Source organism: Schistocerca piceifrons, chromosome 7 (genome assembly GCF_021461385.2).
Source record: "Schistocerca piceifrons isolate TAMUIC-IGC-003096 chromosome 7, iqSchPice1.1, whole genome shotgun sequence".
In the NCBI taxonomy this organism is placed as follows: Eukaryota; Metazoa; Arthropoda; class Insecta; order Orthoptera; family Acrididae; genus Schistocerca; species Schistocerca piceifrons.
In genome coordinates this window covers 321,876,017-321,902,849 of record NC_060144.1, presented here as the reverse complement: position 1 = coordinate 321,902,849, position 26,833 = coordinate 321,876,017, and the positions used below count along the sequence as shown (strand labels likewise).

General features: G+C 42.9%; 1 protein-coding gene across 1 annotated transcript in view; it reads left to right on the top strand.

Annotated features, from left to right (window-relative positions):
• Positions 1-26,833, top strand: part of LOC124805664 (acetylcholinesterase-like) — a 104,264-nt gene that overhangs the window by 7,990 nt on the left and 69,441 nt on the right. The window contains exons 2-3 of the mRNA XM_047266232.1: positions 8,181-8,315; positions 23,499-23,778. Of these exons, the coding sequence (XP_047122188.1) occupies positions 8,181-8,315; positions 23,499-23,778 (415 nt within the window). The remainder of the gene's footprint in view (positions 1-8,180; positions 8,316-23,498; positions 23,779-26,833) is intronic.

Genomic DNA, 26,833 nt, shown 5'->3' with positions numbered 1-26,833 from the left:
TGATGACTTCATTAGTCGAAAAATGACAGCGTCATCTGCAAAAAGTCTATGAAGGTTGCTCAGATTGTCTCCCAAATCGTTTATATAGATAAGGAAGAACAAAGTGCCTATAACACTACCTTGGGGAACGCCAGAAATCACTTCTGTTTTACTCGATGACTTTCCGTCAATTACTACGAACTGTGACCTCTGTGACAGGAAATCACATAACTGAGACGATATTCCATAAGCACGCAATTTCACTACAAGCCGCTTGTGTGGTACCGCGTCAAAAGCCTTCCGGAAATCCAGAAATACGGAATCGATCTGGAATCCATTGTCAACAGCACTCAACACTTCATGCGAATAAAGAGATAGTTGCGTTTCACGACAACGATGTTTCCTAAACGCATGATGACTGTTGGTCAATAGACTGTTTTCTTCGAGGTAATTCATAATTTTCAAACACAATATATGTTCCAAAATCCTGCTGCATATCGACGTTAATGATATGGGCCTGTAATTAAGTGAATTACTCCTCCTGCCTTTCTTGAATATCGGTGTGACCTGTGCAACTTTCCAGTCTTTGGGTACAGATCTTTCGTCGGGCGAACGGTTGTACATGATTGTTAAGTATGGACCTAATGCATCAGCATACTCTGAAAGGAACCTAATTGCTATACAGTCTGGACGATTTAAGTTGATTTAGTGCTCCGAGGATATTTACTTCTACGTCTTTGTCATATTAAAGGCATTCTTGAATAAGGTTACTTCACCACGTCCAGTTTCAAAGGTAACTAACGCTCACGACCGTTGCAGAGTGTATTTAAAACAAACCTGGTCTGCTCGCCCACCAGCTTTTGTTTACGTCGCACAGCCCCTTCTTGGTGTTGCGAATCTTTTCCGTCAGTGTATATGCAAAACTGGCCTGTAATTCTTTTTGAAAAGCAGGGGCTTTTGCCCTTGAAGTCAAAACAGGATTGAAGCGCGAGGTATAATCGTTGTGCAACTAGCCTCCCCGTCGTGTCAGTGGGTCCATATCTCTGGCTGTGTAGTAACTTAGCTTTTTAGAAACTATAATTAATTTAGAGCCGGCCGTTGTAGCTGAGCGGTTCTAGGCGCTTCAGTCCGGAACCGCGCTGCTGCTACGGTCGGAGGTTGGAATCTTGCCTCGGGCATGGATGTGTGTGATGTCATTAGGTTATTTAGGTTTAAGTAGTTCCAAGTCTAGGGGAATGATGACCTCAGATGTTAAGTCCCATAGTGCTTAGAATTATTTGAATTAATTTAGAGAGATCTGCCTCAGTTCTTCCAGCACACTTTGTGGTACAAAGAAATGTTAGTACAACTGAATCAGATCTCTCTGAATTAATTATCATGCGTTTCAGTTGTGGACACCCTGCGTACCAAATCTTATGTTTCAGTAACGGTTTGTACAGTGTCAGCACAATCAGCTTGCAGTGTCTTACGCAAAAGACATTTAACTCGTTCTGAACAGTGGCTTCTTGCATCAGCTTGGAGTGACTTCTCTGCAAAGTCTTCTGGTGCGAGAGGCGGAACGTTGACGCAGCAAAGTAGCGCAGTTTTTTTGATGTGGAATTCCTCCACTTCCGCCAGTATGCTAAGCCATTCACTCTATTCAGTGGGTCTATTTAGTTTTTCCCTTTCTTATCCAGAAACCGTACGTTGTCCAAGATGCTTGGCATTTGTATATGTTTGCTTTGTATTTGCTACTATTCATTCAATGAAGTACGATTCCTCAAAAGAATAATGCACCATTGCAATTCAACATATTTAATTGTTTAATATAACATTTTCATTTTAATGTGATTAATTGTGTGCTAAATTTAAACCTGAATATGCAATATTTTTTCATATTCAATGCATTGTATTTCCAACATTTTACTGTCTTCACGTTAATGTGTAGGATGTTCGGAATTTCCTGTTACAAACTGCTGAGACTTGTAGAGGGAAGTGGGTAAATATCTTGAATTGGAACCCATGTCCTTAAATCTACCGTTTCCATGCTACAGCCATTTGAAAACATGTTGGTAATGAGACCACTTTTACAAGTAGCTGATTAGGCGTGGCCTAGTACGTCACTTGTTTTACAATGCCACTCACTGATAGCCAAAGAAATTGATCGTGTGCTTGATGATGAGCTTTCTTCAACGTAATACAGTACGACCTCTTCCAATTTGGGTGCGCGGCGTCTATTTGCAGCACCACAGTCACCGCTGCTGACGGCGAAGGTACCCTTTCTTGAAGCCGGTAGGTAATTGTGGCGAAAAGAGTATGCAGTGGAATCAGTCATCTTGGATAACGATCTTGACAAAGGCGACTTCACCATTCAGGAGGATCACGTAGGGTTTCCGCAAAAGCATACTGAACCCTGTTTCAAACCTACCTAGCAAACATCTTTTCAAATGGCTGTAGCACGGAAACGGTAGGTTTCCGGAAATCCATTCCCATTCAAAATATTCCTACTTACTCCCCTCTACAAGTCCTAGAAGTTTGTAACGGGAATTTCCGAACATCCTCTACATACAGTTCTGTATCGCTTTATTTTCCGTTAGGTAGTGCAGTGTTAATATACTGGACTCACTTTCGACTCTGTTCAAATCTCCGGCCAGTCATCCAGATTTACGTTTTCCGTGTTTTCCCTAAATCACATGGGGCAAATTCTGTGTTGGTTTTTGTAAATTGGACACAGCTTAATTCTTCCCTACATTTCCCTGTTCCTACGACTTTCGCTTTCTATTTCCACAAGGAGGTCACTTTTCCTTTCACAGAAAAACAGCCACAACTTTTCTTTCTGAGATATCCGTTTGTACCTATTTTACATTAAGTTTTGGCAACTATTACTGTCGCTACTATTACGGAAGTAACGACTAAAGCCACTTATACTACTACTACGATTACTACCTCTACTAATGCTACTGAAAATGCCACAGAAGACTCACTTGTTACTTGAATCCATTACATCAGTAACCACTAGTGATATGTAGGCTATTATTATTATTAATTCTATACCTTAAAATCAGCTGTTTTACCTTATTTATCGTTTGATTTTTTTACTATTTATCCTGAAAGTATAGTTTACTAGTGTGTTGCCTTGCCTCACGACTATCTTCATCCGTTCACATCAGTCCGTTTTAGGAGTGAGACAAGTTACTCTACTGTTTCTGTACCAGAATGGCCACACTGTCGGATCCATCAGTACTTCTGGTGTCCAGATTACTTGACGACGGATAAGAATGCTCATTTCACATTTGATCGAGATTTATTGTTCTCTCTGCCCTCAGCCTCTTTTCATTGTTCCGCTACTGAACCAAGCGGTCGTAGATTCCTGACCGAGGAAAAAGATCACTGTTTTAATGTGGATTTGATTCAAAAAGCTCAGCCCGAATACCATTCTCTGCATTTTTTTCTCTTCTCCCTGAAGCATAAAAATTAAAAGGAAATGGTTAGAAGCTGCCATACTATCGCTGTAGTTTTACAGAAAGTTATTCTACGGGCTCGTCCACTATAATAACACCAGTTTGGTACCTGTTGATATCGTAGATGATCTCTGCACTTAACCGTGATTCTTTTTAGGATTTGATTCATCGTGTTGGGTTTCACTAGGTCCACGGATGCTATAAAATCATCTTTGATTTTAGTTTTTCTTCCGTTTATTAATAAACGCCACACTTCATTCTACCCATAGTTTTTATGATGCCGTAAGTATATTCGTTCAGTTACTCTTAGTTTTTTTAAAGGTATTCCGCTGTCTATTACTCCAGTCAGTAATTTAAAAGAATGAGATATTAAAAAGTACTTACATTTGTTATTGGCTTGAATTTTCTTATGTGATATGGAGATGACATGTCTATCTCACAGATAATGGGTAACAAATCAAATGGTCATCTAGCTACCACAATGATTTTAGTAACGTTGAAGGTGTCTCAATTACTTGTTTGTCGTTAGGTCATTCAATTCTCTATCTCTGACCATTACTGAAGTATCTATGTCTGCTACGTCGAATTCTTTCTTTTATCTTATCGTACTTGGAGATGACACTGCTTTATCTCGACACCCTACCTAATGTGAAGGTTTGATTGGTTTCCGTAAGCGACTACAAGCGATTACCAGAATGTCTGCCTGCAAAGCACACTACCGATTCCTTCTGTTCCCATTCTTTCCCTGACAACAGCGATATGCCGAGAGTTGCCGTTCCCTTCAGTTCGTGAATGAATTATACTTTCGATTCTTCGAATGAATCTCTGTCTGGATTTTGATTTTCTCACAATTAGACTTCCGTGATATATCCTTCTCCAGCATCTCCCCATTGATACTCTATAGATTTATTGATAATGCAGTGAATAAAAGGCGATGCTTTACTACACAATATCTAGTCTTTTATTTAAATGCTTGTTTTCATTTACATGGGCCACATCTCCTTCATCGAATTCTTGGTCTGTGACTCAGCTACAGATAGTTCATACCACGATTCACTTCGTTTGTATTGTATGTTACTCATATTTCATTTTATGTGTCTTTTGGGGGCCGCATTTAGCGATTTACGTTTATATTAGATGTGAAGTAGATACATGGAATGATACCAGTAGATAGTTGCCGTGGTCTTTCGTTGAAGATTGGTTTTATGCAGCTCTCCGCACTAATCTATCCTGTCTAAGTCTCTTCATCTCCGCATAATTACTGGAGCCTAGAGCCATTTGAACCTGCGTACTGTATGCGAACCTTCGTCTCCCTCTACAATTTTCATCTCACACACTTTCTTCCGCTACCAAATGGACTATTCCTCCATCACTCAGCATGTGTCCTATCAATCGATCCCATCTTTTAACCTGGTTGTGCCATAAATTTCTTTTTTTCTCAGTTCGACTTAGTACCTCGACATTAGTTTCTTCTTCTACTCTTATAAATTTCAGCTTTCTTCTGTATCTCCAAACTTCAAAAGCGTCTATCCTCTTCTTGTCTGAACTACTTTTTGTCCACGTTCTCTTCTGTAAAAGGTTACGCTCCAGACAACGCCTCCAGGAAAGATTTCCGTACGAACTTCCAGTATGCTGGAGTACCTGTGGGTTAGCAACTTCTGTTAATCACTACAACGAAAAACCAGTCCAAAGTTGCAAATTTTACTTTTTTTTATTCACTCGATGCCTAGTTTCGGGCCGAGACCCATTTTCAAATCATCCTACAGGACAGAAAACCAAATTTAAGCTCATTTTTAATACAGATATTACCAGTTTTTTAAGCATGTGCCAAAAACGGAGAACGTATCGTTTTTGACTATGTTACGTATGTCTTGGAACGATATGTTCTGAATTTTTGGCATATGCTTAAAAATAGGTAATACCTGTATTACAAATGAGCTTAAATTTAGTTTTCTGCCCTGTAGGATGATTTGAAAACGGGTCTCAGCCCGAAACTAGGCATCGAGCGAATAGAAAAAAGTAAAATTTGCAACTTTGGACTGGTTTTTCGTTCTACTGAAGATTTTCTCATATTTAAATTTAAATTCGATATTGACGAATTCCTTGTTTTTGGAAATATTTTCCTTGCTATTACTGGACTGCATTTTATATCCTCCTTACTCCGGCCTTCATCAGTTACTTTTCTGACCAAATAACAAATACCATTTACCACTTTCAGTAGTATCGGCTGATTTAATTCGACTTCTTACCCTTACCGTTGTTTTACTTTTGCTGATATTCGTCTTGTAACATCTATTCAAGACACTATTTGTTCCGTTCAATTGCTCTTCTGAGGCCTTAGCCGTCCCTGACAGAACTGCAAAGTCATCGGTAAACCTCAAAGTTTTAATTCCTTCTATTCGAATTTCAGTTTCTGTTCCAAATTTCTCCTAGATTTACTTTACAACTTGCTCAATGTACATGTTGATTAACATCAAGGTTAGGCTACAAATCCTATTCACCCGCTCAGTTACTGCGCTCCTTTCAAGTACATCGGCTCTTATAACTGTAGCCTGGCTTCTGTACAATTTGGAAGTAGCCGTTCCCTCTGTTTTTGAAGAAGGTATTCTTTTGTCGTTCTATATTGCGCAACGCAGTTAAAAGTTCACTTTTTCAAAACACCATAGTTGTCTCCCATTGCTGTGCAAAAATTTGAAATTTGGCTCAAAGATGCCTACCACTTTCCTCTCCAATGGTACAAAAGCATGGCGTCCTGAGAAGTCATGCTCGGTCTTGGCGACACTCAGACAGCAATGTGCTGACATACGTGGAAAAAAAGGTCAGTGCACAGAAGTTCGTGTCAAGTCTAAATTATGGGTTAATGATGTCACAGTGGAACCAAATTTCACTACCATTCTGCTCAGCAGCATCGCGGATGTGCCACACAATGGGAAGGTCGTCACCACCCCCTCCCCCACTCTTCCCTATTTTCCCCACCGAATGTGATCACACACCTCTGAAGTGCGATGCGACCGCAATTTTTGGTCTGCTGTACAGGATGTTACTACTAGGGGTCGTTAAAAGCCACTCGACGAAATTTCAAGACAATGCGAAGCAGCAAAGGCTGTTTATGCTTTTTCGGGCCTGCTGTTCCGTACCCTCCTGCGGATTGCTAACGGAAGAGTGCGACGTTGACATATGCGTGAATAAGCCTCGGATATACGCAACCCCTTGATACCCTTGCTATTCAACATGCATACTAGCAGGCGCAAGGGCAGCAGCGTAGCCTGCCTGCAGGACCTAGGCCTTTCATCATTGGTTGTCTCTGTAGAGGTAGGTACAGTCTTAAAGTGCTCAAAAAACGTGGACGGGTGTTGCCGGACTGGAAGCTCTTCGGCATTTTATTCTTGCATCTGTCACTGTCGCATTCTCTTGGATAATGTCACAAGAGGGCACGAAACAGAAGGGCTGAAAAAGCAAAGTACACTTTGCTGCTTCAGAACACGTACGAATTTCATCGAGCGGTTTTGGACGGTCCCTAGTGGTTGCGCCCTGTACACCAGAGCAGAAATTGCGGTCGAACTGCACTCCAAAGAGGTGTGACCACATTCAGTGTAGTTGCTGGCCCACGATGCCCTTAGACAAGTATTGAGTTGTCCGGGGCGGCGGGGGGGGGGGGGGGGGGGGGAGGAATTGGAGGGGGGGAGGCGGATGTCAACAGTGTCAAAGGCTGTCAAGAACGTCGTCCTGATGATTATCACATTGTGAACTAAAATGAAAATTTAAAACAGTCTTGATCGCAATCTTGTTAAATTATTTTTTTATTGGAGTGAGTGACCGGTTTCGACTCTATGAAAGAGTCATCTTCAGACTCCTGCTGGATGAGTTCCATCGACCCTCTACGCTCGTGTAACTGCTCAGACTGCGATCAAGACTTTTAAATTTTAATTTTAACTACTTTTAAGATCGCTGACTATGTTTTCAAAAATTTCAAAAATCTTACATCTCGAACTGTTGTTTTCGATCTCAAAATGTATGGGAACCAACGCCACAACTGATGAGATGGTTTCATTGATGCCCTTCATACCTTCCCTCTGAGGCCTTTTCGAGTCGATTTTGATCGGTGGCTTGTTTGAGATGTTTTCCTCGCCACCTATAAGAAAACAGCGTGGTTTCAGTTCTGGATGTCGTGGTTCTGACTCATAGGGGCGTCGAAAGAAGGGGTAAAATGTGAGAAAGAGAGGATGCGACGACCTTTTCATGCGTACAAGTCCGTAGCGGCGTTTGGGAGAGTTGTGGTGAAATTTGGTGCCAGTGCGGCATCATTAACCCACCTTACTGCTCTGGCCTTTCTTTATGCATGTGCCTGTGCTGGTAGCTCGCTATTTGAAGCGTCACCGAGGCCAAGGGTGAATATCGTAACGCCAAGCCTTTTCACCATAAGGAGGAAGGTGTTAGGCACCTTTGAGCCATATTTCAAACTTATACGTCGGAACAGGAGACAATTATGTGGTTTTGAAAAAGTGATGCTTTAATTGTTTTTCACGGAGTAGTCTGTATTCTTTTCCGTCACAATAAATATTTTTTCACGCTAAAGTGTCAGGTATTGCATTACCTGATAAGTTCACACGGATTTTTACTTAAAACACTGCATGCTTCCACCGTCATTTATTGGTCACTATCAAGCAAGCTATTAAAGGACTTCTCTCAGGTATTTAACCAGTGTGATAGCGGATTGCAATTGCGGTAGTCATGTAAAACGCAATGCTTATTCGTTTCCAGGCGCAGTACGTGTACGCTACGGTGGAGCAGGGTGAACTGGAAGGCGAACTCCAGCAGACCATTCTGGGGACCACCTACCGCCGATTCATCGCCGTTCCGTTCGCTGAGCCGCCCATCGGGGAGCTGCGGTTCGCGGTGAGTAGCAATATCTGCACTACAACGGCGTGTCAGCTGTAAGACCCAGATGCTCTGGGTCTTGTTTCTGGCTTTCCCGGAAGAATATTCGGCATGATGGCATATCATTTTCCTGCACTTCGTATGGGACATTGGCCTTACATCATGTACCCGACAGAACAAGACGGAGAATTATTAGGTAACTGTGACTTTGAGGAATCGGAACGCCAGACCATACTGTCCGGGAGTGTATTCATTCGCATCACCGAATGTGGAACAGCTGAAATAGGGAATGGAACAGTATACACTGAGATGACAAAAGTCATGAGACGGCGGTATGCACGTATACAGTATCCCCTACACAAACTATAAAAGGTCAGCTGTCATTTGTACTCAGGTGATTCGTACAAAAAGGTTTCCGTCGTGATTACAAACGTTGAACGCGGAATGGTAACTGTAGCTAAATGCATGGGACATTTCATCTCGGAAATCGTTAGATAATTCAATTTTCCGAGACGCACAGTGTCTAAAGTGCGCCGAGAATACCAAATTTCAGGTATTAGCTCTCACCATGGACAACGTAGTGGCCGACGGCCTCAACTCACAGACCGAGAGAGAAAAGCGGTATTTGAGTAGAGTTGTCACTGCTAACAGACAAGCAACACTGTTGAAATGTCGCAGCAATCAATGTGGGACGTGCGAAGAACGTATTCGTTAGCACAGTGGGGCAAAATTTAACGTTAATGGGCTAAGGCAGCCGTCGACCTGTCTGAGGGCCTTTGCTAACAGACGACATCGCCCCTTTCTGGGCTCGTGACAATACGGATTGGACTCTAGACGAGAAGAAAACCATGGCTTGTCAGATGAGTTCCAGTTTCCGTCGGTAAGAGCTGCAGGCCCCACGAAGCCCTGTACCCAAGTATCAAGAAGGCACGGTGCAAGCTGGGGGTGGTTCCATGATGGTGTGGGATATGTTTACGTGGAATGAGTTTGGTGCTCTTGTCCAACTGAACCGATCATTGACTCGAAGTGGTTAGGCTATATTCGGCTACTTGGAGATCATTTGCTACCATTCATGGACTTAATGTTCCCAAACAACGATGGAATTTTTATGGATGACAATGCGGCATGTCACAGGGCCACAATTGTTCGCGACTGGTATGAAGAACATGTGGAAAATTTGAGCGATTGGTTTGGTCATCCAGATAGCCCACTGTGAATCCCATTGAAGTTTTAAGGGATATAATCGAGAGGTCAGTTCGTGCGCAACATCCTGCACCGGCAACACTTTCATAATTATGGACACCTATAGAGGCAGCATGACTCGATATTCCTGCAGGGGATTGCTAGGGACTTGTTGAGTCCACGGTATGTCGAATTGCTGCACTAAGCCGGGAAAAAGAAGGTCCGACCCGACACCAGTAGGTATGCAGTGACTTTCTCCATCTCATTGTAGCACATTGCATGAGTTTTATCGCTGTGGTGCAAGCTAAACAAAATAGCTAAATAATTGTCCGCGTGGGATTCGGAAATAATCCTTCAGAAAAAGAGAACTACGGACTCAGAAAAAGAAATTAATTATAGCAAAAGTAGGCATAAAATGTTAGGTAATACAAAATGACAGGGAGAGTAAGTGAAGTATATTCCCCTTACTAGCGATACATTCAACCAACAATTTTTGTTCATCCGAAGATATATTTTAGGAAATTGCAATAAGTAGGTTTTTATCATACTTAATAGTGATAACTGACAAAGATGAAAATGTACAATAACGGTCCAATATACCCGAGCCTTCAAATAAGTAGTCTGTGTTAAAATTCTACATATGTGGTTAAGAGCTCCTAATTTCAGTATGAAGTTAATACAAATGTATTTGTAATGTAAACTTTTCGATTAAGTCCACATGTAATTAGGCTCAAAGTTTATCTTGGTTTCCTTTACTGGTTGCTCATTACACTAACTGAGTAACATTGAGGATAGTCTGGAGCTGTGTCTCACTCCCTCCTCAACCACCGCCTCCCTTCCATGTCCTACGTACGACTCTCTTGTAAATTCTGTCTGGTTTCTGTACAAGTTCTATTAGGGCAAGTCAGTAAGTGAGGGCAGTTTATGTTTCTGCTCCACGGGTTGACAGCAAAGTCTCAGTAATTACATATCTTCTCTTACTGTCGTTCTCGTGCGTCAGGTGCATCGGTACAGCGAGTATCTTCATTTATAAAGATTTCAGGGTATTTCGTTATGTGCGTCAGTTGTTCGTATTCTGTAATCTGATAGGATTAAAGCTGTGGACATTATACACAGAATGAATACGAAGGCTGATGAGAGCTGTGTTAGCGGACTAAAAATTTACCAGTGGGCAAATCACTTTAAAATTAGAGGTGTATCCGCTGCGAAGAGCGTTCTGGTACACCTCCACTTAGAAAACGGACGGTAACTTCGAGACAGCTGAGCAAATGTTTGTCGTGCCAGAATTGCTGACATAGCGCATCAGATGATCGTTTGTCACACTTCATCACATGCAGTTTTCCGTGAATTTTGTAAGTATCGTAAAGTTTGTACTTTCTGGGTACCACATCAACTGACGTACAAGCACAAACAGGAACGTATGGAAATGTCGGAGTCATATTTAAAGGGATTTTAAAAGGAAGGATGACATTCCCAGTCTCGTAATAAGAGTTGTTAGTCATGGGTATGTTAAGCAGATTATAGAGTAAGCGACAGAATATGTAACGAAAACCTCCATCTCTGCTTTCAGAATGAAATTTCAAAAGTCAAGCTTCTCCATGAAAGTTGATGGTGGCAGTGGTTCGGGATATTAAAGATCCGCGGCTGGTTCATTGCATGATTAAAGGTTAAACGGTGGTTAGTGACAGGTACTGAGAGCTAGTATTAGATCTGAAACCCAAAATCAAAACGGAGAGGTGTGGGAAACTTTCAAAAGGTGTGATTTCGCTTCAGAATAAGACCCGCCATCATTCAGTTGAAAGAACAATCCATTGCGTTCAAAATCTTCGACCTGGAATACAGACCTGACCTAGCTTCAAGTGATTTTCACAATGTGTGCCAGATCAAGGTGCTCCTGTAGGAGGAGTCCAAGTGTTCTTCAGAAGACGGTGTTGGAAACTTGACTAGAGATGGACCAAGTGAAAAGAGGTTGGCGGAGACTATGTAGAGAAATGAAATTACTTGCAATGTGTTTCTGCAATAAAAATTTCATATTAAAGAATGCCTTTATTTGCTCTCATGGTTGACCTTATAGAGAGGGAAACAATGTCAGTCTTCGTGAGTTCGTGTACCAGCGTTAGTCATAAAGATTTGCACTGTGGAGTCACATTAATGTGACCACCGCCTATGTTAGAAGTCAACATGCAATGACCACTCACAGGCCGCAAGTGGCAGCACTAGCAGTGGAGCGTATATAAAGTGCGTCAAGGGGACGCGCGAAACAGTGCAGTCGTTGTCGTGATGTGGAAACCGAGCGATTTATTTGACGTTGAAATGGGCGGGATTATTGACTTTCGGGCAACGTGGAGCTGTTGAGCAACTAACCGTCCAGATGAACCAACCACTCCTCAACGACCGTCTTGAGAACGTTGGTGCCTAGGGGCCTCCGCAGCAGACACCTGTTACATGCACCCATGCTGACTACTGTTCATCGGCGACAAATGCTGGAAATTGCACGCCAGTACCGCATACGGATGTCCACGGTGTGGCAACAGGTGGCTTTTTCAGATGAACCACTTTTTATGATCCATCCTTGGCATGTACTGTGCGAAACGTCTATAAGAAAACACCCTGTATGCGTTATGGTCTGAGGAATATGTTAGTGGCGTTCCCTGGGTGATCTAGTCATTCTGGAAGACAGTGTATCGACACAAGTGTGCATCTATTCTTGGGAGCCATGTCCCCCCCCCCCCTCCCCACCCCGTCCCCCATATGGCATCTACCAGCAGGAAGTGCATCGCGTCACACTGCACACAGTATACATGTACAGTTCCAAGAGCACCAGGATGAGTTTAGCGTACTCCTCTGGCCACCAAACTCTCTGGATTTAAACCCAGTCGAGAATCCGTGGGACCACCTCGATCCGGCTGTTCACGACACTGATCCTCCAACTGGCCACGGCACTGTAGTCGACTTGGCTCGACATCCCTGTCAGTACTTTCCAGAACTTCATTGACTCTCTTCATGCACGTCTTGCAGCGGTCTGTCACTTCCGCCGGAGGTTCGAGTTCTCCCTCGGGCGTGGGTGTGTGTGTTGTGATTAACATAAGTTAGTTTAAGTAGTGCGTAAGTCTAGGGAACGATGACCTAAGCAGTTTGGTCCATTAGGAATTCACACACAGCGGTCTGTGATTTTTCGGGTTTTTGACAGGTGGTCACATTAGTGTGCTATTATAAGCTCTAAGAAATCAAGCTCTGACCATTAAACTTAGTGATATACGAGGGTCACTCCAAAACAAATGCACACTATTTTTTTTAATCCACCTTTTATTCTACATGTGTGAAAGTTCTACAGTGTGTAGATACTTTCTTTAGGAACAATATTTTCATTACTCCACATAATTTCCATCACCTCAACTACCTTACGCCATCTTGGAACCAGCGCCTGTATACCCGCACGGTAAAATTCTGGACCAACCTGTTGGAGCCACTGTTTGGCAGCGTGCACTAGGTAGCCATCATCTTCAAACCTTGTTCCACGAAGAGAGTCTTTCAGTTTCTCAAAGAGATGATAATCACATGGAGCCAGGTCAGGACTGTAAGGCGGCTGTTTCAGGGTTGTCCATCCGAGTTTTGTGATCGCTTACATGGTTTTTGACTGACATGTGGCCGTGCATTGTCGTGCAACAGCAAAACATCGTGCTTTTGCCGATGTGGTCGAACACGACTGACTCGAGCTTGAAGTTTCTTAAGTGTTGTCACATATGCATCAGAATTTATGGTGGTTCCACTTGGCATGATGTCCACAAGCAAGAGTCCTTCGGAATCGAAAACCACAGTAGCCATAACTTTTCCGGCAGAAGGTGTGGTTTTGAATTTTTTTTCTTGGGTGAATTTGCATGATGCCACTCCATTGATTGCCTCTTCGTCTCTGGTCAAAAATGATGGAGCCATGTTTCATCACCTGTCACAATTCTGCCAAGAAATTCATCTCCACCATTCTCGTACTGTTCCAAAAGTTCGCCGCATACCGTTTCTCTTGTTTCTTTGTGAGCCACTGTCAACATCCTGGGAACCCACCTGTCACAAACCTTTTTTAACGCCAACACTTTGAGTATTCTGCAAACACTTCCTTCCCCTATCCCAACGTAGCGTGACAATTCGTTCACTGTGATGCGTCTGTCAGCAGTCACCAATTCGTTAACTCTCTGCACATTGTCTGGAGTGTGTGCAGTACGTGTGCCGCTGCGAAGACAATCCTCAATATTGCCGTGCCAGCTTTCATCGCGTAACCTGCTTGCCCACCGACTACCTGTACTGCGATCGACAGCAGCATCTGCATACACCTTTTTCAACCTTTTGTGGATGTTTCCCACCGTCTCGTTTTCACAGCACAGGAATTCTATGACAGCACATTGCTTCTGACGAACGTCAAGTGTAGCAGCCATCTTGAAGATATGCCGTGACGGCGCCACTCACGGGAACAGGTTGAACTAAGTTTGAAAACAAGCGGCAAGGATGTATCTATACATTGTAAAACTTTCACACATGCAGAATGAAAACTGTATTTTTACAAAAATAGTGTGCATTTCTTTTGGAGTGATCCTCGTGCTACAAAATATTTTCTTGCGATGCCTCCTCAAACTTATTTGCTTGGATTGTTGAAACAAGGTCGTCTACGCATATGAGGCTTTTGCAAATCTTAGGCCATGGTTGGTCGCTGGTGTATACATTATGGAATACAAGAAAGGAAGGACGATTAAGGTTTAACGTCCCGTCGACGCAGAAGGCATCAGAGACGAAGCAGAAGCTCGTTGTGTTGCAAGGATGGGGAAGGAAATCGGCAGTACCCTTGCAAATGAATCATCCCAGAATTTGCCTAAGGCGATTTAGGGAAATCATACAAACTTAAATCTGATGGCTGAATGCGGCTGCCGGATGCGGATTCGACCCGTCGTCCTCTTGAATGCGAGTTCAATGAGTTGAACCACTGCGCCATCTCGCTCGGTTAAAGAGTACAGGACACAAAAATGTTCCTTGGTTCCTCCAACGATTTCGTATTCTTTGAAACTCAACAAAGGACCTTTTATTGTGCAATAAAGTGTCAGTTATATTTATGAAGTCATAATCATGTCATAATGTATGTCCTCTGGAGCACTAAAAATAGTGAATTGCATTATAGGCTGAAGATAGCGTAGTAAAAAGAACTCCGATGGTGTCACCTGTTTCAAGTCCGTCCTCTATGGAATGGGCTAAGTTGTGCTGTGCAATTCGTTCTAGATGTGAAACCTGCCTGTCCCGTCTTAATGGATTACGAAATACAGACAGTTCAAAAGAAACCCTTCAGATACCCTATACAGAAGACGGCAAATATGATATTGATACATAAGGTCGTAGCGTTTTTGTTTTGCATGTTGATATTACGGTTACTAAAAGTTTATTTATTGCTTGTCATTTTAATATGTAGCATATTGTTGCTATTTGAGTTTATATACTGTCATTTTGTCTTTTGGAAATAGTGAGTGGAGCTGTGGATGCTAGAAAATGGAATGACAAGAGGAGAAACCGGAACATTTGCGACATATTCTTCTGTTTGAGCTCAATAAAGGGGTGAGAGAAGCGGAAGCAGCCAGAAACACTTGTGCCAGGTATAGGAATACTGCCGTTGGACAGAGGATGGCAAGAAAATGGTTTCTCGTCTTAAGGAAGAGCGTTTTGACGTTAGTGACTCGGTGTTTGATGAAGATCGTTTAAACGCATTTATCCACAATGTTGCACGTCAATGTACTCGAGAACCGGAAAATGTGACGAACTGTGACCATTTCACCATTGTGCGACATTTGCATGCAATGGCGAAGGTTAGAAAATCGGGTGTGTGGGTACCGCAAGCTCTAAGCCAAAATCACATAAATCAGCGGGTGGCTATATGTGCATCTCTGCTTGCTTGTCATTAACTGGCTCGTGAAAAACACCGAACATTCCTATCCTGTATTGTTACTGGCGACGAGAAATGGTCTCATGAAGCAAATATAAGTATAAGAAAGTAATTGGCAGAGCTCAAATAAAAGAGCAACTTCCCGTACAAAGACCTGCCCGCAACCACAAAAGATATCGTTATACATCTGGTTGAACAGCGACTGTGTTATATACGACGAATTGCTTCCCCGAGGTGTAACCACCACTGCTGACATTTATCGTCAGCAACTGAGCCGTCTTCAGGCGGAATCCAAGAACAACGATCAGGAATACTGAGTGAAGTGAAGCTATCTCAGAATAACGACCGCCCGCATTCTGGTAGAGTGAAAAAAAAAAGATACAAAGGAGTTGTGTTGGGAAGTCATTTCCCCACACACCTCATTCACTTAACTTTGTGACCTCATATTAATGGTATAACAGGTGTAGGATTCGTTATGAATAGGAAGGTAGGGCAGAGGGTGTGTTACTGTGAACAGTTCAGTGACCGGGTTGTTCTAATCAGAATCGACAGCAGACCAACACCGACAACGATAGTTCAGGTATACATGCCGACGTCGCAAGCTGAAGATGAACAGATAGAGAAGGGGTATGAGGATATTGAAAGGGAAATGCAGTATGTAAAGGGGGACGAAAATCTAATAGTCATGGGCGACTGGAATGCAGTTGTAGGGGAAGGAGTAGAAGAAAAGGTTACAGGAGAATATGGGCTTTGGACAAGGAATTAAAGAGGAGAAAGACTAATTGAGTTCTGTAACAAGTTTCAGCTAGTAATAGCGAATACCCTGTTCAAGAATCACAAGAGGAGGAGGTATACTTGGAAAAGGCCGGGAGATACGGGAAGATTTCAATTAGATTACATCATGGTCAGACAGAGATTCCGAAATCAGATACTGGATTGTAAGGCGTACCCAGGAGCAGATATAGACTCAGATCACAATATAGTAGTGATGAAGAGTAGGCTGAAGTTCAAGACATTAGTCAGGAAGAATCAATATGCAAAGAAGTGGGATACGGAAGTACTAAGGAATGACGAGATACGTTTGAAGTTCTCTAACGCTATAGATACAGCAATAAGGGATAGCGCAGTAGGCAGTACAGTTGAAGAGGAATGGACATCTCTAAAAAGGGCCACCACAGAAGTTGGGAAGGAAAACACAGGTACAAAGAAGGTAGCTGCGAAGAAACCATGGGTAACAGAAGAAATACTTCAGTTGATTGATGAAAGGAGGAAGTACAAACATAGGAAGTGCATGGAAGCTAAGCCGAAATGGCTGCAGGACAAATGTGAAGACATCGAAAAAGATATGATTGTCGGAAGGACAGACTCAGCATACAGGAAAGTCAAAACAACCTTTGGTGACATTAAAAGCAACGGTGCTAACATTAAGAGTGCAACGGGAATTCCACTATTAATTGCAAGGGAGAGAGCAGATAGGTGAGAAGAATACATTGAAAGCCTCTATGAGGGTGAAGATTTGTCTGATGTGATAGAAGAAGAAACAGGAGTCGATTTAGAAGAGATAGGGCATCCAGTATTAGAATCGGAATTTAAAAGAGCTTTCGAGGACTTACGGTCAAATAAGGCAGAAGGGATAGATAACATTCCATCGGAATTTCTAAAATCACTGGGGGAAGTGGCAACAAAACGACTGTTCACGTTGGTGTGTAGAATATATGAGTCTGGCGATATACCATCTGACTTTCGGAAAAGCATCATCCACACAATTCCGAAGACGGCAAGAGCTGACAAGTGCGAGAATTATCACACAATCAGCTTAACAGCTCATGCATCGAAGCTGCTTACAAGAATAATATACAGAAGAATGGAAAAGAAAATTGAGAATGCGCTAGGTGACGATCAGTTTGGCTTTAGGAAAAGTAAAGGGACGAGAGAGGCAATTCTGACGTTACGGCTAATAATGGAAGCAAGGCTAAAGAAAAATCAAGACACTTTCATAGGATTTGTCGACCTGGAAAAAGCGTTCGACAGTATAAAGTGATGCAAGCTGTTCGAGATTCTGAAAAAAAGTAGGGGTAAGCTATAGGGAGAGACGGGTCATATACAATATGTACAACAACCAAGAGGGAATAATAAGAGTGGACGATCAAGAACGAAGTGCTCGTATTAAGAAGGGTGTAAGACAAGACTGTAGCCTTTCGCCCCTACTCTTCAATCTGTACATCGAGGAAGCAAAAGAAAGGTTCAGGAGTGGAATTAAAATACAAGGTGAAAGGATATCAATGATACGATTCGCTGATGACATTGCTATCCTGAGTGAAAGTGAAGAAGAATTAAATGATCTGCTGAACGGAATGAACAGTCTAATGAGTACACAGTATGGGTTGAGAGTAAATCGGAGAAAGACGAAGGTAATGAGAAGTAGTAGAAATGAGAACAGCGAGAAACTTAACATCAGGACTGATGGTCACGAAGTCAATGAAGTTAAGGAATTCTGCTACCTAGGCAGTAAAATAACCAATGACGGACGGAGCAAGGACGACATCAAAAGCAGACTCGCTATGGCAAAAACGGCATTTCTGGCCAAGAGAAGTCTACTAATATCGAATACCGGCCTTAATTTGAGGAAGAAATTTCTGAGGATGTACTTCTGGAGTACAGCATTGTATGGTAGTGAAACATGGACTGTGGGAAAACCGGAACAGACGAGAATCGAAGCATTTGAGATGTGGTGCTATAGACGAATGTTGAAAATTAGGTGGACTGATAAGGTAAGGAATGAGGAGGTTCTACGCAGATACGGTGAGGAAAGGAATATGTGGAAAACACTGATAAGGAGAAAGGACAGGATGATAGGACATCTGCTAAGACATGAGGGAATGACTTCCATGATACTAGAGGGAGCTGTAGAGGCAAAAACTGTAGAGGAAGACAGAGATTAGAATACGTCAAGCAAATAATTGAGGACGTAGGTTGCAAGTGCTACTCTGAGATGAAGAGGTTAGCACAGGAAAGGAATTCGTGGCGGGCCGCATCAAACCAGTCAGTAGACTGATGAAAAATAAAATAAAAAAAAAAAAACACCTTTTCTGCTGCCTACAGAACAACTATCACGGAACATCCTTTCTGGATGAAAATGGGTTGCGAATATGGCTAAGCGAGTTCTTTGCCTCAAAATCACGTGGTTTCTACAATCGCGAATCGAAAAGTTACATCAGCATTGACAGACTGTTGTAAAGCCGGCCGGAGTGGCCGTGCGGTTCTAGGCGTTACAGTCTGGAACCGACCGACCGCTGCGGTCGCAGGTTGGAATCCTGCCTCGGGCGTGGATGTGTGTGCTGTCCTTAGGTTAGTTGGTTTAATTAGTTCTAAGTTCTAGGCGACTGATGACCTGAGAAGTTAAGTCGCATAGCGCTCAGAGCCATTTGAAACAGACTGTTGTAAATAGTGAAGGAAACTACAGAATAATACACTACTCGCCATTAAAATTGCTTCACCACGAAGATGACGTGCTACAGACGCGAAATTTAACCGATAGGAAGAAGATGCTGTGATATGCAAATTATTAGCTTTTCAGAGCATTCACACAAAGTTGACGCCGGTGGCGACAGCTATAACGTGCTGACATGAGGAAAGTTTCCAACCGATTTCTTATACACAAACAGCAGTTGACCGACGTTGCTGGTGAAACGTTGTTGTGATGCCTCCTGTAAGGAACAGAAATGCGTACCATCACGTTTCCGACCTTGTAAAGGTCGGATTGTAGCCTATCGCGGTTGCGGTTTATCGTATCCCGACATTGCTGCTCGCGTTGGTCGAAATCCAATGACTGTTAGCAGAATATGGAATCGGTGGTAATACGATTCGCCGTGCTGGATCCCAACGGCCTCGTATCACTAGCAGTCGAGATGACAGGCATCTTATCCGCATGGCTGTAACGGACCGTGCAGCCACGTCTCGATCCCTGAGTCAACAATGGGGACGTTTGCAAGGCAACAACCATCTGCACGAACAGTTCTACGACGTTTGCAGCAGCATGGACTATCAGCTCGGAGACCGTGGCTGTGGTTACCCTTGACGCTCCATCACAGACAGGAGCGCCTGCGACGGTGTGCTCAACGACGAAACTGGGTGCACGAATGGCAAAGCGTCATTTTTTCGGATGAATCCAGGTTCTGTTTACAGCATCATGATGGTCGCATCCGTGTTTGTTGACATCGCGGTGAACTCACATTGGAAGCGTGTATTCATCATCGCCATACTGACGTATCACCCGGCGTGATGGTTGTTGTTGTTGTGGACTTCAGTCCTGAGACTGGTTTGATGCAGCTCTCCATGTACTCTATCCTGTGCAAGCTTCTTCATCTCCCAGTACCTACTGCAACCTACATCCTTCTGAATCTGCTTAGTGTATTCATCTCTTGGTCTCCCCCTACGATTTTTACCCTCCACGCTGCCCTCCAATACTAAATTGGTGATCCCTTGATGCCTTAGAACATGTCCTACCAACCGATCCCTTCTTCTCGTAAAGTTGTGCCACAAACTCCTCTTCTCCCCAATCCTATTCAGTACCTCCTCATTAGTTATGTGATCTACCCATCTACTCTTCAGCATTCTTCTGTAGCACCACATTTCGAAAGCTTCTATTCTCTTCTTGTCCAAACTATTTACCGTCCATGTTTCACTTCCATTCATGGCTACACTCAATACAAATACTTTCAGAAATAACTTCCTGACACTTAAATCTATACTCTATGTTAACAAATTTTTCTTCTTCAGTAACGCTTTCCTTGCCATTGCCAGTCTACATTTTATATCCTCTCTACTTCTACCATCATCAGTTATTTTGCTCCCCAAATAGCAAAACTCCTTTACTACTTTAAGTGTCTCAATTCCTAATCTAATACCCTCAACATCACCCGACTTAATTCGACTACATTCCATTATCCTCGTTTTGCTTTTGTTGATGTTCATCTTATATCCTCCTTTCAAGCACCATCCATTCCGTTCAACTGCTCTTCCAAGTCCTTTGCTGTCTCTGACAGAATTACAATGTCATCGGCGAACCTCAAAGTTTTTATTTCTTCTCCCAGGATTTTAATACCAACTCCGAATTTTTCTTTTGTTTCCTTTACCGCTTGCTCAATATACAGATTGAATAACATCGGGGAGAGGCTACCACCCTGTCTTACTCCCTTGCCAACCACTGCTTCCCTTTCATGTCCCTCGACTCTTATAACTGCCATCTGGTTTCTGTACAAATTGTAAATAGCCTTTCGCTCCCTGTATTTTACCCCTGCCACCTTCAGAATTTGAAAGAGAGTATTCCAGTCAACATTGTCAAAAGCTTTCTCTAAGTCTACAAATGCTAGAAACATAGGTTTGTCTTTCCTTAATCTTTCTTCTAAGATAAGTCGTCAAGTCAGTATTGCCTCACGTGTTCCAGTATTTCTACGGAATCCAAACTGATCTTCCCCGAGGTCGGCTTCTACTAGTTTTTCCATTCGTCTGTAAAGAATTCGCGTTAGTATTTTGCAGCTGTGGCTTATTAAACTGATTTTTCGGTAATTCTCACATCTGTCAACACCTGCTTTCTTTGGGATTGGAATTATTATATTCTTCTTGAAGTCTGAGGGTATTTCGCCTGTTTCATACATCTTGCTCACCAGATGGTAGAGTTTTGTCAGGACTGGCTCTCCCAAGGCCGTCAGTAGTTCCAATGGAATGTTGTCTACTCCGGGGGCCTTGTTTCGACTCAGGTCTTTCAGTGCTCTATCAAACTCTTCACGCAGTATCGTATCTCCCATTTCATCTTCATCTACATCCTCTTCCATTTCCATAATATTGTCCTCAAGTACATCGCCCTTGTATAGACCCTCTATATACTCCTTCCACCTATCTGCTTTCCCTTCTTTGCTCAGAACTGGGTTTCCATATGAGCTCTTGATGTTCATACAAGTGGTTCTCTTATCTCCAAAGGTCTCTTTAATTTTCCTGTAGGCAGTATCTATCTTACCCCTAGTGGGATAAGCCTCTACATCCTTACATTTGTCCTCTAGCCATCCCTGCTTAGCCATTTTACACTTCCTGTCGATCTCATTTTTGAGACTTTTGTATTCCTTTTTGCCTGCTTCATTTACTGCATTTTTATATTTTCTCCTTTCATCAATTAAATTCAATAGTTCTTCTGTTACCCAAGGATTTCTACTAGCCCTCGTCTTTTTACCTACCTGATCCTCTGCTGCCTTCACTACTTCATCCCTCAGAGCTACCCATTCTTCTTCTACTGTATTTCTTTCCCCCATTCCTGTCAATTGTTCCCTTATGCTCTCCCTGAAACTCTGTACAACCTCTGGTTCTCTCAGTTTATCCAGGTCCCATCTCCTTAAATTCCCACCTTTTTGCAGTTTCTTCAGTTTTAATCTACAGGTCATAACCAATAGATTGTGGTCAGAGTCCGCATCTGCCCCTGGAAATGTCTTACAACTTAAAACCTGGTTCCTAAATCTCTGTCTTACCATTATATAATCTATCTGATACCTTTTAGTATCTCCAGGATTCTTCCATGTATACAACCTTCTTTCATGATTCTTAAACCAAGTGTTAGCTATGATTAAGTTGTGCTCTGTGCAAAATTCTACCAGGCGGCTTCCTCTTTCATTTCTTAACCCCAATCCATATTCACCTACTACGTTTCCTTCTCTCCCTTTTCCTACACTCGAATTCCAGTCACCCATGACTATTAAACTTTCGTCTCCCTTCACTGTCTGAATAATTTCTTTTATTTCATCATACATTTCTTCAATTTCTTCGTCATCTGCAGAACTAGTTGGCATATAAACTTGTACTACTGTAGTAGGTGTGGGCTTCGTATCTATCTTGGCCACAATAATGCGTTCACTAAGCTGTTTGTAGTAGCTTACCCGCGTTCCTATTTTCCTATTCATTATTAAACCTACTCCTGCATTACCCCTATTTGACTTTGTGTTTACAACCCTGTAGTCACCTGACCAGAAGTCTTATTCCTCCTGCCACCGAACTTCACTAATTCCCACTATATCTAACTTTAACCTATCCATTTCCCTTTTCAAATTTTCTAACCTACCTGCCCGACTAAGGGACCTGACATTCCACGCTCGGTATGGGGTGCCATTGGTTACACGTCTCGGTCATCTCTTGTTCGCATTGTCGGCACTGTGAACAGTGGAATTTACATTTCAGATGTGTTACGACCCGTGGCTCTACCCTTCATTCGCCGGCCGGTGTGGCCGTGCGGTTCTAGGCGCTTCAGTCTGGAACCGCGAGACCGCTACGGTCTCAGGTTCGATTCCTGCCTCGGACATGGATGTGTGTGATGCCCTTAGGTTAGTTAGGTTTAATTAGTTCTAAGTCGCATAGTGCTCAGAGCCATTTGAACCATTTGAACCCTTCATTCGATCCCTGCGAAACCCTACATTTCAGCAGGATAATACACGACCGCATGTTGCAGGTCCTGTATGGGCCTTTCTGGATACAGAAAATGTTCGACTGCTACCCTGGCCAGCACATTCTCCAGATCTCTCACCAGTTGAAAACGTCTGGTCAATGGTGGCTGAGCAACTGGCTCGTCACAATACGCCAGTCACTAGTCTTGATGAACTGTGGTGTCGTGCTGAAGCTGCATGGCAGCTGTACCTGTACACGCCATCCAAGCTACGTTTGACTCAATGCCCAGGAGTATCAAGGCAGTTATTACGGCCAGAGGTGGTTGTTCTGGGTACTGATTTCTCAGGATCTATGCACCCAAATTGCGTGAAAATGTAATCACATGTCAGTTATAGGATAATATATTTCTCCAATGAATCATGAGCATTTCTTCTTGGTGTAGCAATTTTAATGGCCAGTAGTGTATTGACGGCTAAAGTGTCTGTTATCTATATCCGTTGTGTTTATTGAACATATGGAAAAACGCTACGAACTTATGCACACTTCCGTTTACTCCATATTTTTTTGAGGTGGCAATTAAAATCTTACGAATATTCCTCACATCCTGGATAATCCAACGAACGCAGCCTCTTTCCCTGAGATTCAGAGAGAGTGTGACTGACGAGGCGTCTCTGGTGCAGAGGTCTCGACCGCCAGCCAGCTGGGAAGGCGTCCGCAGGGTGCAGCGCGACTTCCCGGTGTGCCTGCAGGTGGGCGCCGGCTCCGAGGACTGCCTCTACCTGAATGTGTTCGTGCCCCACGAGGCGGCCGCCAATGCTAGCGAGCCGCTGCCCGTGCTCGTCTGGATCCCAGGGGGCGGCTACGAAGGAGGCGGCGGCACTCAGGCCGACTTCGGGCCGGACTTCTTCTTAGAGCACGGCATCATCGTGGTCACCATCAACTACCGGCTCGCCGCGTTCGGTGAGTCACTTCTGCAAACTTTCCTTTGCCTCCGCATCGGCTGAGCTGTTGTCGAAAGGAGGCGACTAGTGTGGCGATGCATAGTACAGAGGGGCGGTGTACCACGTGACACACCCGCAACTAGCTTCGTTCTGCCGCGTCTGTCTGTAGCGTGCGGCTCGGGATGCACGTAGAAAATGTAGCGTTGATTTTCGTATGAGGAGGTACCAAACAGCTGCTGCTATATCAGAGATGAGCAACACCGATACGTAGATGTCGTTTTGCTGGATCGAGAGCCCTGCCGGGATTAGGGCGAACGAGAAAGCTGAGCAGTTGACTAAGGACTAGAGTTGCGCTCTACCGAAACGACAGTTAGGCAATTTCGGGACTGTACATAAATGAGGTGGTAAATGGTAGGATTACCAGCAGTATTAATAGCATTTGTAGGGGAAGAAACGCAGAAGAATGTGCGTGAGAGAAATTTTGATCCGACCTCTCCTCTCCGTTTTTTGTTTGTTTGTTTTGCACGTAATTAGAACCACATATCGTACGATGTTAGTCTATTGTGTATTTTATACCATCACACAATGTAAATTGCATTTTATGTGTAATACCACTTGATTGACTGCGTAACTTCTGCGCTTTTATGTAACCAAAGCAATTACTTTTGATGCACGTGCAGTTTACAAGGGCAAAAATAAAAATATGTATGTAATTATTGTCGTTGTGTTGTACTCAGTAGAATATTCTTCTTTTTGATCAAAGGTAAGATTTCCTTGTTACTATCGATAAGTGCGGAAGTTGTGTATGCCTAGCAGAAACATGTTTTATATAAGCTCGACGAAGCACTGAAGTGTTTGATATACAGGGTGTAAATTTTAAGTTGACCAAGCAGAATAACTCAAAAAATAAGATTCACACGAAAAAATGTGTAGAATCCAATGGTGATGATACTCGAGGGGCACATCTGCTGGTACTAAAATTAACACGCCACCCCTGCCCCCTGGGAGTGGGGCGAGAGGCAACTTTAAAATTTCAAATGGGAACCCCCATTTTGTATTGCAGAATCAGATTCTACATAATAAGCTACGTACGTTTTGTCTTAAACATTTGTTTTGATTTTGGTAGTTGGCGCTGTAATTTAAGAAAATTCATGTTCTCATTTTTGCGTGGAAAATAGTTACGGACGAATAAAAAAATACTTATTTACTTCGTAAATTTTGATTCGCTAAAACTAAAACTCTCCCTCTCTTCCCATAGGGTGAGGTTTGAGAGAGAGGAATTAGAGTTTTACAAATGGTGACCCAATACGAATCTGCGGAAAAAATTCATATTTGGATCAACATTTGTAAAACTCTAATTTCCCATGGAACAAGACATGGCGGACCGAAGATCTGCATTAGGGTATCAGGTGCAAACAATTCCATCCGCGTCTACTGAAGGCCCAGTGGTACGTTGAACAGCGAGCATCTAGCATAGGTAATGAGACACAGTTTGGGAGGGTCATTGCCAGGTTGAAGTTCGACCACAGCTGGTACTGACACCACCTTTCTAGACTACTCGTACCATCACCATTTTGCAACTCTGCGGAGCTGCAGGAAATTACATTTTCTTCAGCTGCCCTCGCTACAGAACGGAATCCGAATGGTAGGTTATGGATGCATCACGCGCTTCCTTCTCATATGCTAATACTATTTTTTCCTAACAATTTAGACTTTTATAAATTAGTAATAGGCATTTCAGTTGAAGAGGAATGAACTGACATATCTAAAAACCGCAATCACAGAAATCGAAAAGAAACGCATGGGTAGAAAGAAGGCAACTGCGAAGAAACTATGGGTAACAGGGGAAATATTTCAGTTGATTGATGAGAGAAGGAACCAAAATGTGCTCAGGAAAATTCAAGATTGCAGAAATAAAAGTCGCTTAGGAATAAAATAAATAGAAAGTGTAAGGAAGCTAAGGCGAAATGGTTGCATGAAAAATGGGAATAAATCGAAAAAGAGATGATTATCGGAAGGAGTGACTAATCATACTGAAAAGTCTTAACAAACTTCAGTGTACGTGAAAGACAAATGTGGTAACATTAAGAGTACAATGCGAATTCCACTGTTAACTGCTGAGGAGAGAGCGGATAGGTGAAAAGAGTACACTGAAGGCCTGTATGAGGGGGAAGACTTGTTTGATGACGTGACAGAAGAAGAAATAATAGGCAATCCAGTAATATAATAATAATTTAAAAGAGCTTTGGAAGACTTAAGGTCGAATAAGACAGAAGGGTAGATAACATTCCATCAGAATTTCTAAAATCATTGCTGGATGTGGCAACAATTATCGACATAGGTGTGTGGAATGTATGATCTGGTGGTATACCATCTGACTTACGGAAAAACATCTTCCACACCATTTAAAAGATTGCAAGGGCCGACAAGTGCGAGAATGATGGCACAATCAACTTAACAGCTCAAGCATCCAAATTGCTGACAAGAATGATGTACAGAAACATGGAAAAGAAAACTGAAAATCTGTTAGGTAACTGTCAGTTTGGCTTTGGGAAAGATAACGGCAGCAATTCTGACATTGCGGCTGATAATGTAAGAACGACTAAAAGAAAATCAAGACACGTTCATAGGATTTGTCGACCTGGAAAAAGAGGGATCAAATCGCGCAAGATGTTCGAAATTCTGCGAAAAACAGGGGTAAGCTATAGGGAGAGGCGGTAATATACAATAAGTACGTGAGCCAAGAGTGAACAGTGAGAGTGTAAGACCAAAAACGAAGTGCTCGGATTAAAAAGGCTGTATACTATTTTTACATCAAAGGAGTAATGACGGAAATACACTCCTGGAAATGGAAAAAAGAACACATTGACACCGGTGTGTCAGACCCACCATACTTGCTCCGGACACTGCGAGAGGGCTGTACAAGCAATGATCACACGCACGGCACAGCGGACACACCAGGAACCGCGGAGTTGGCCGTCGAATGGCACTAGCTGCGCAGCATTTGTGCACCGCCGCCGTCAGTGTCAGCCAGTTTGCCGTGGCATACGGAGCTCCATCGCAGTCTTTAACAC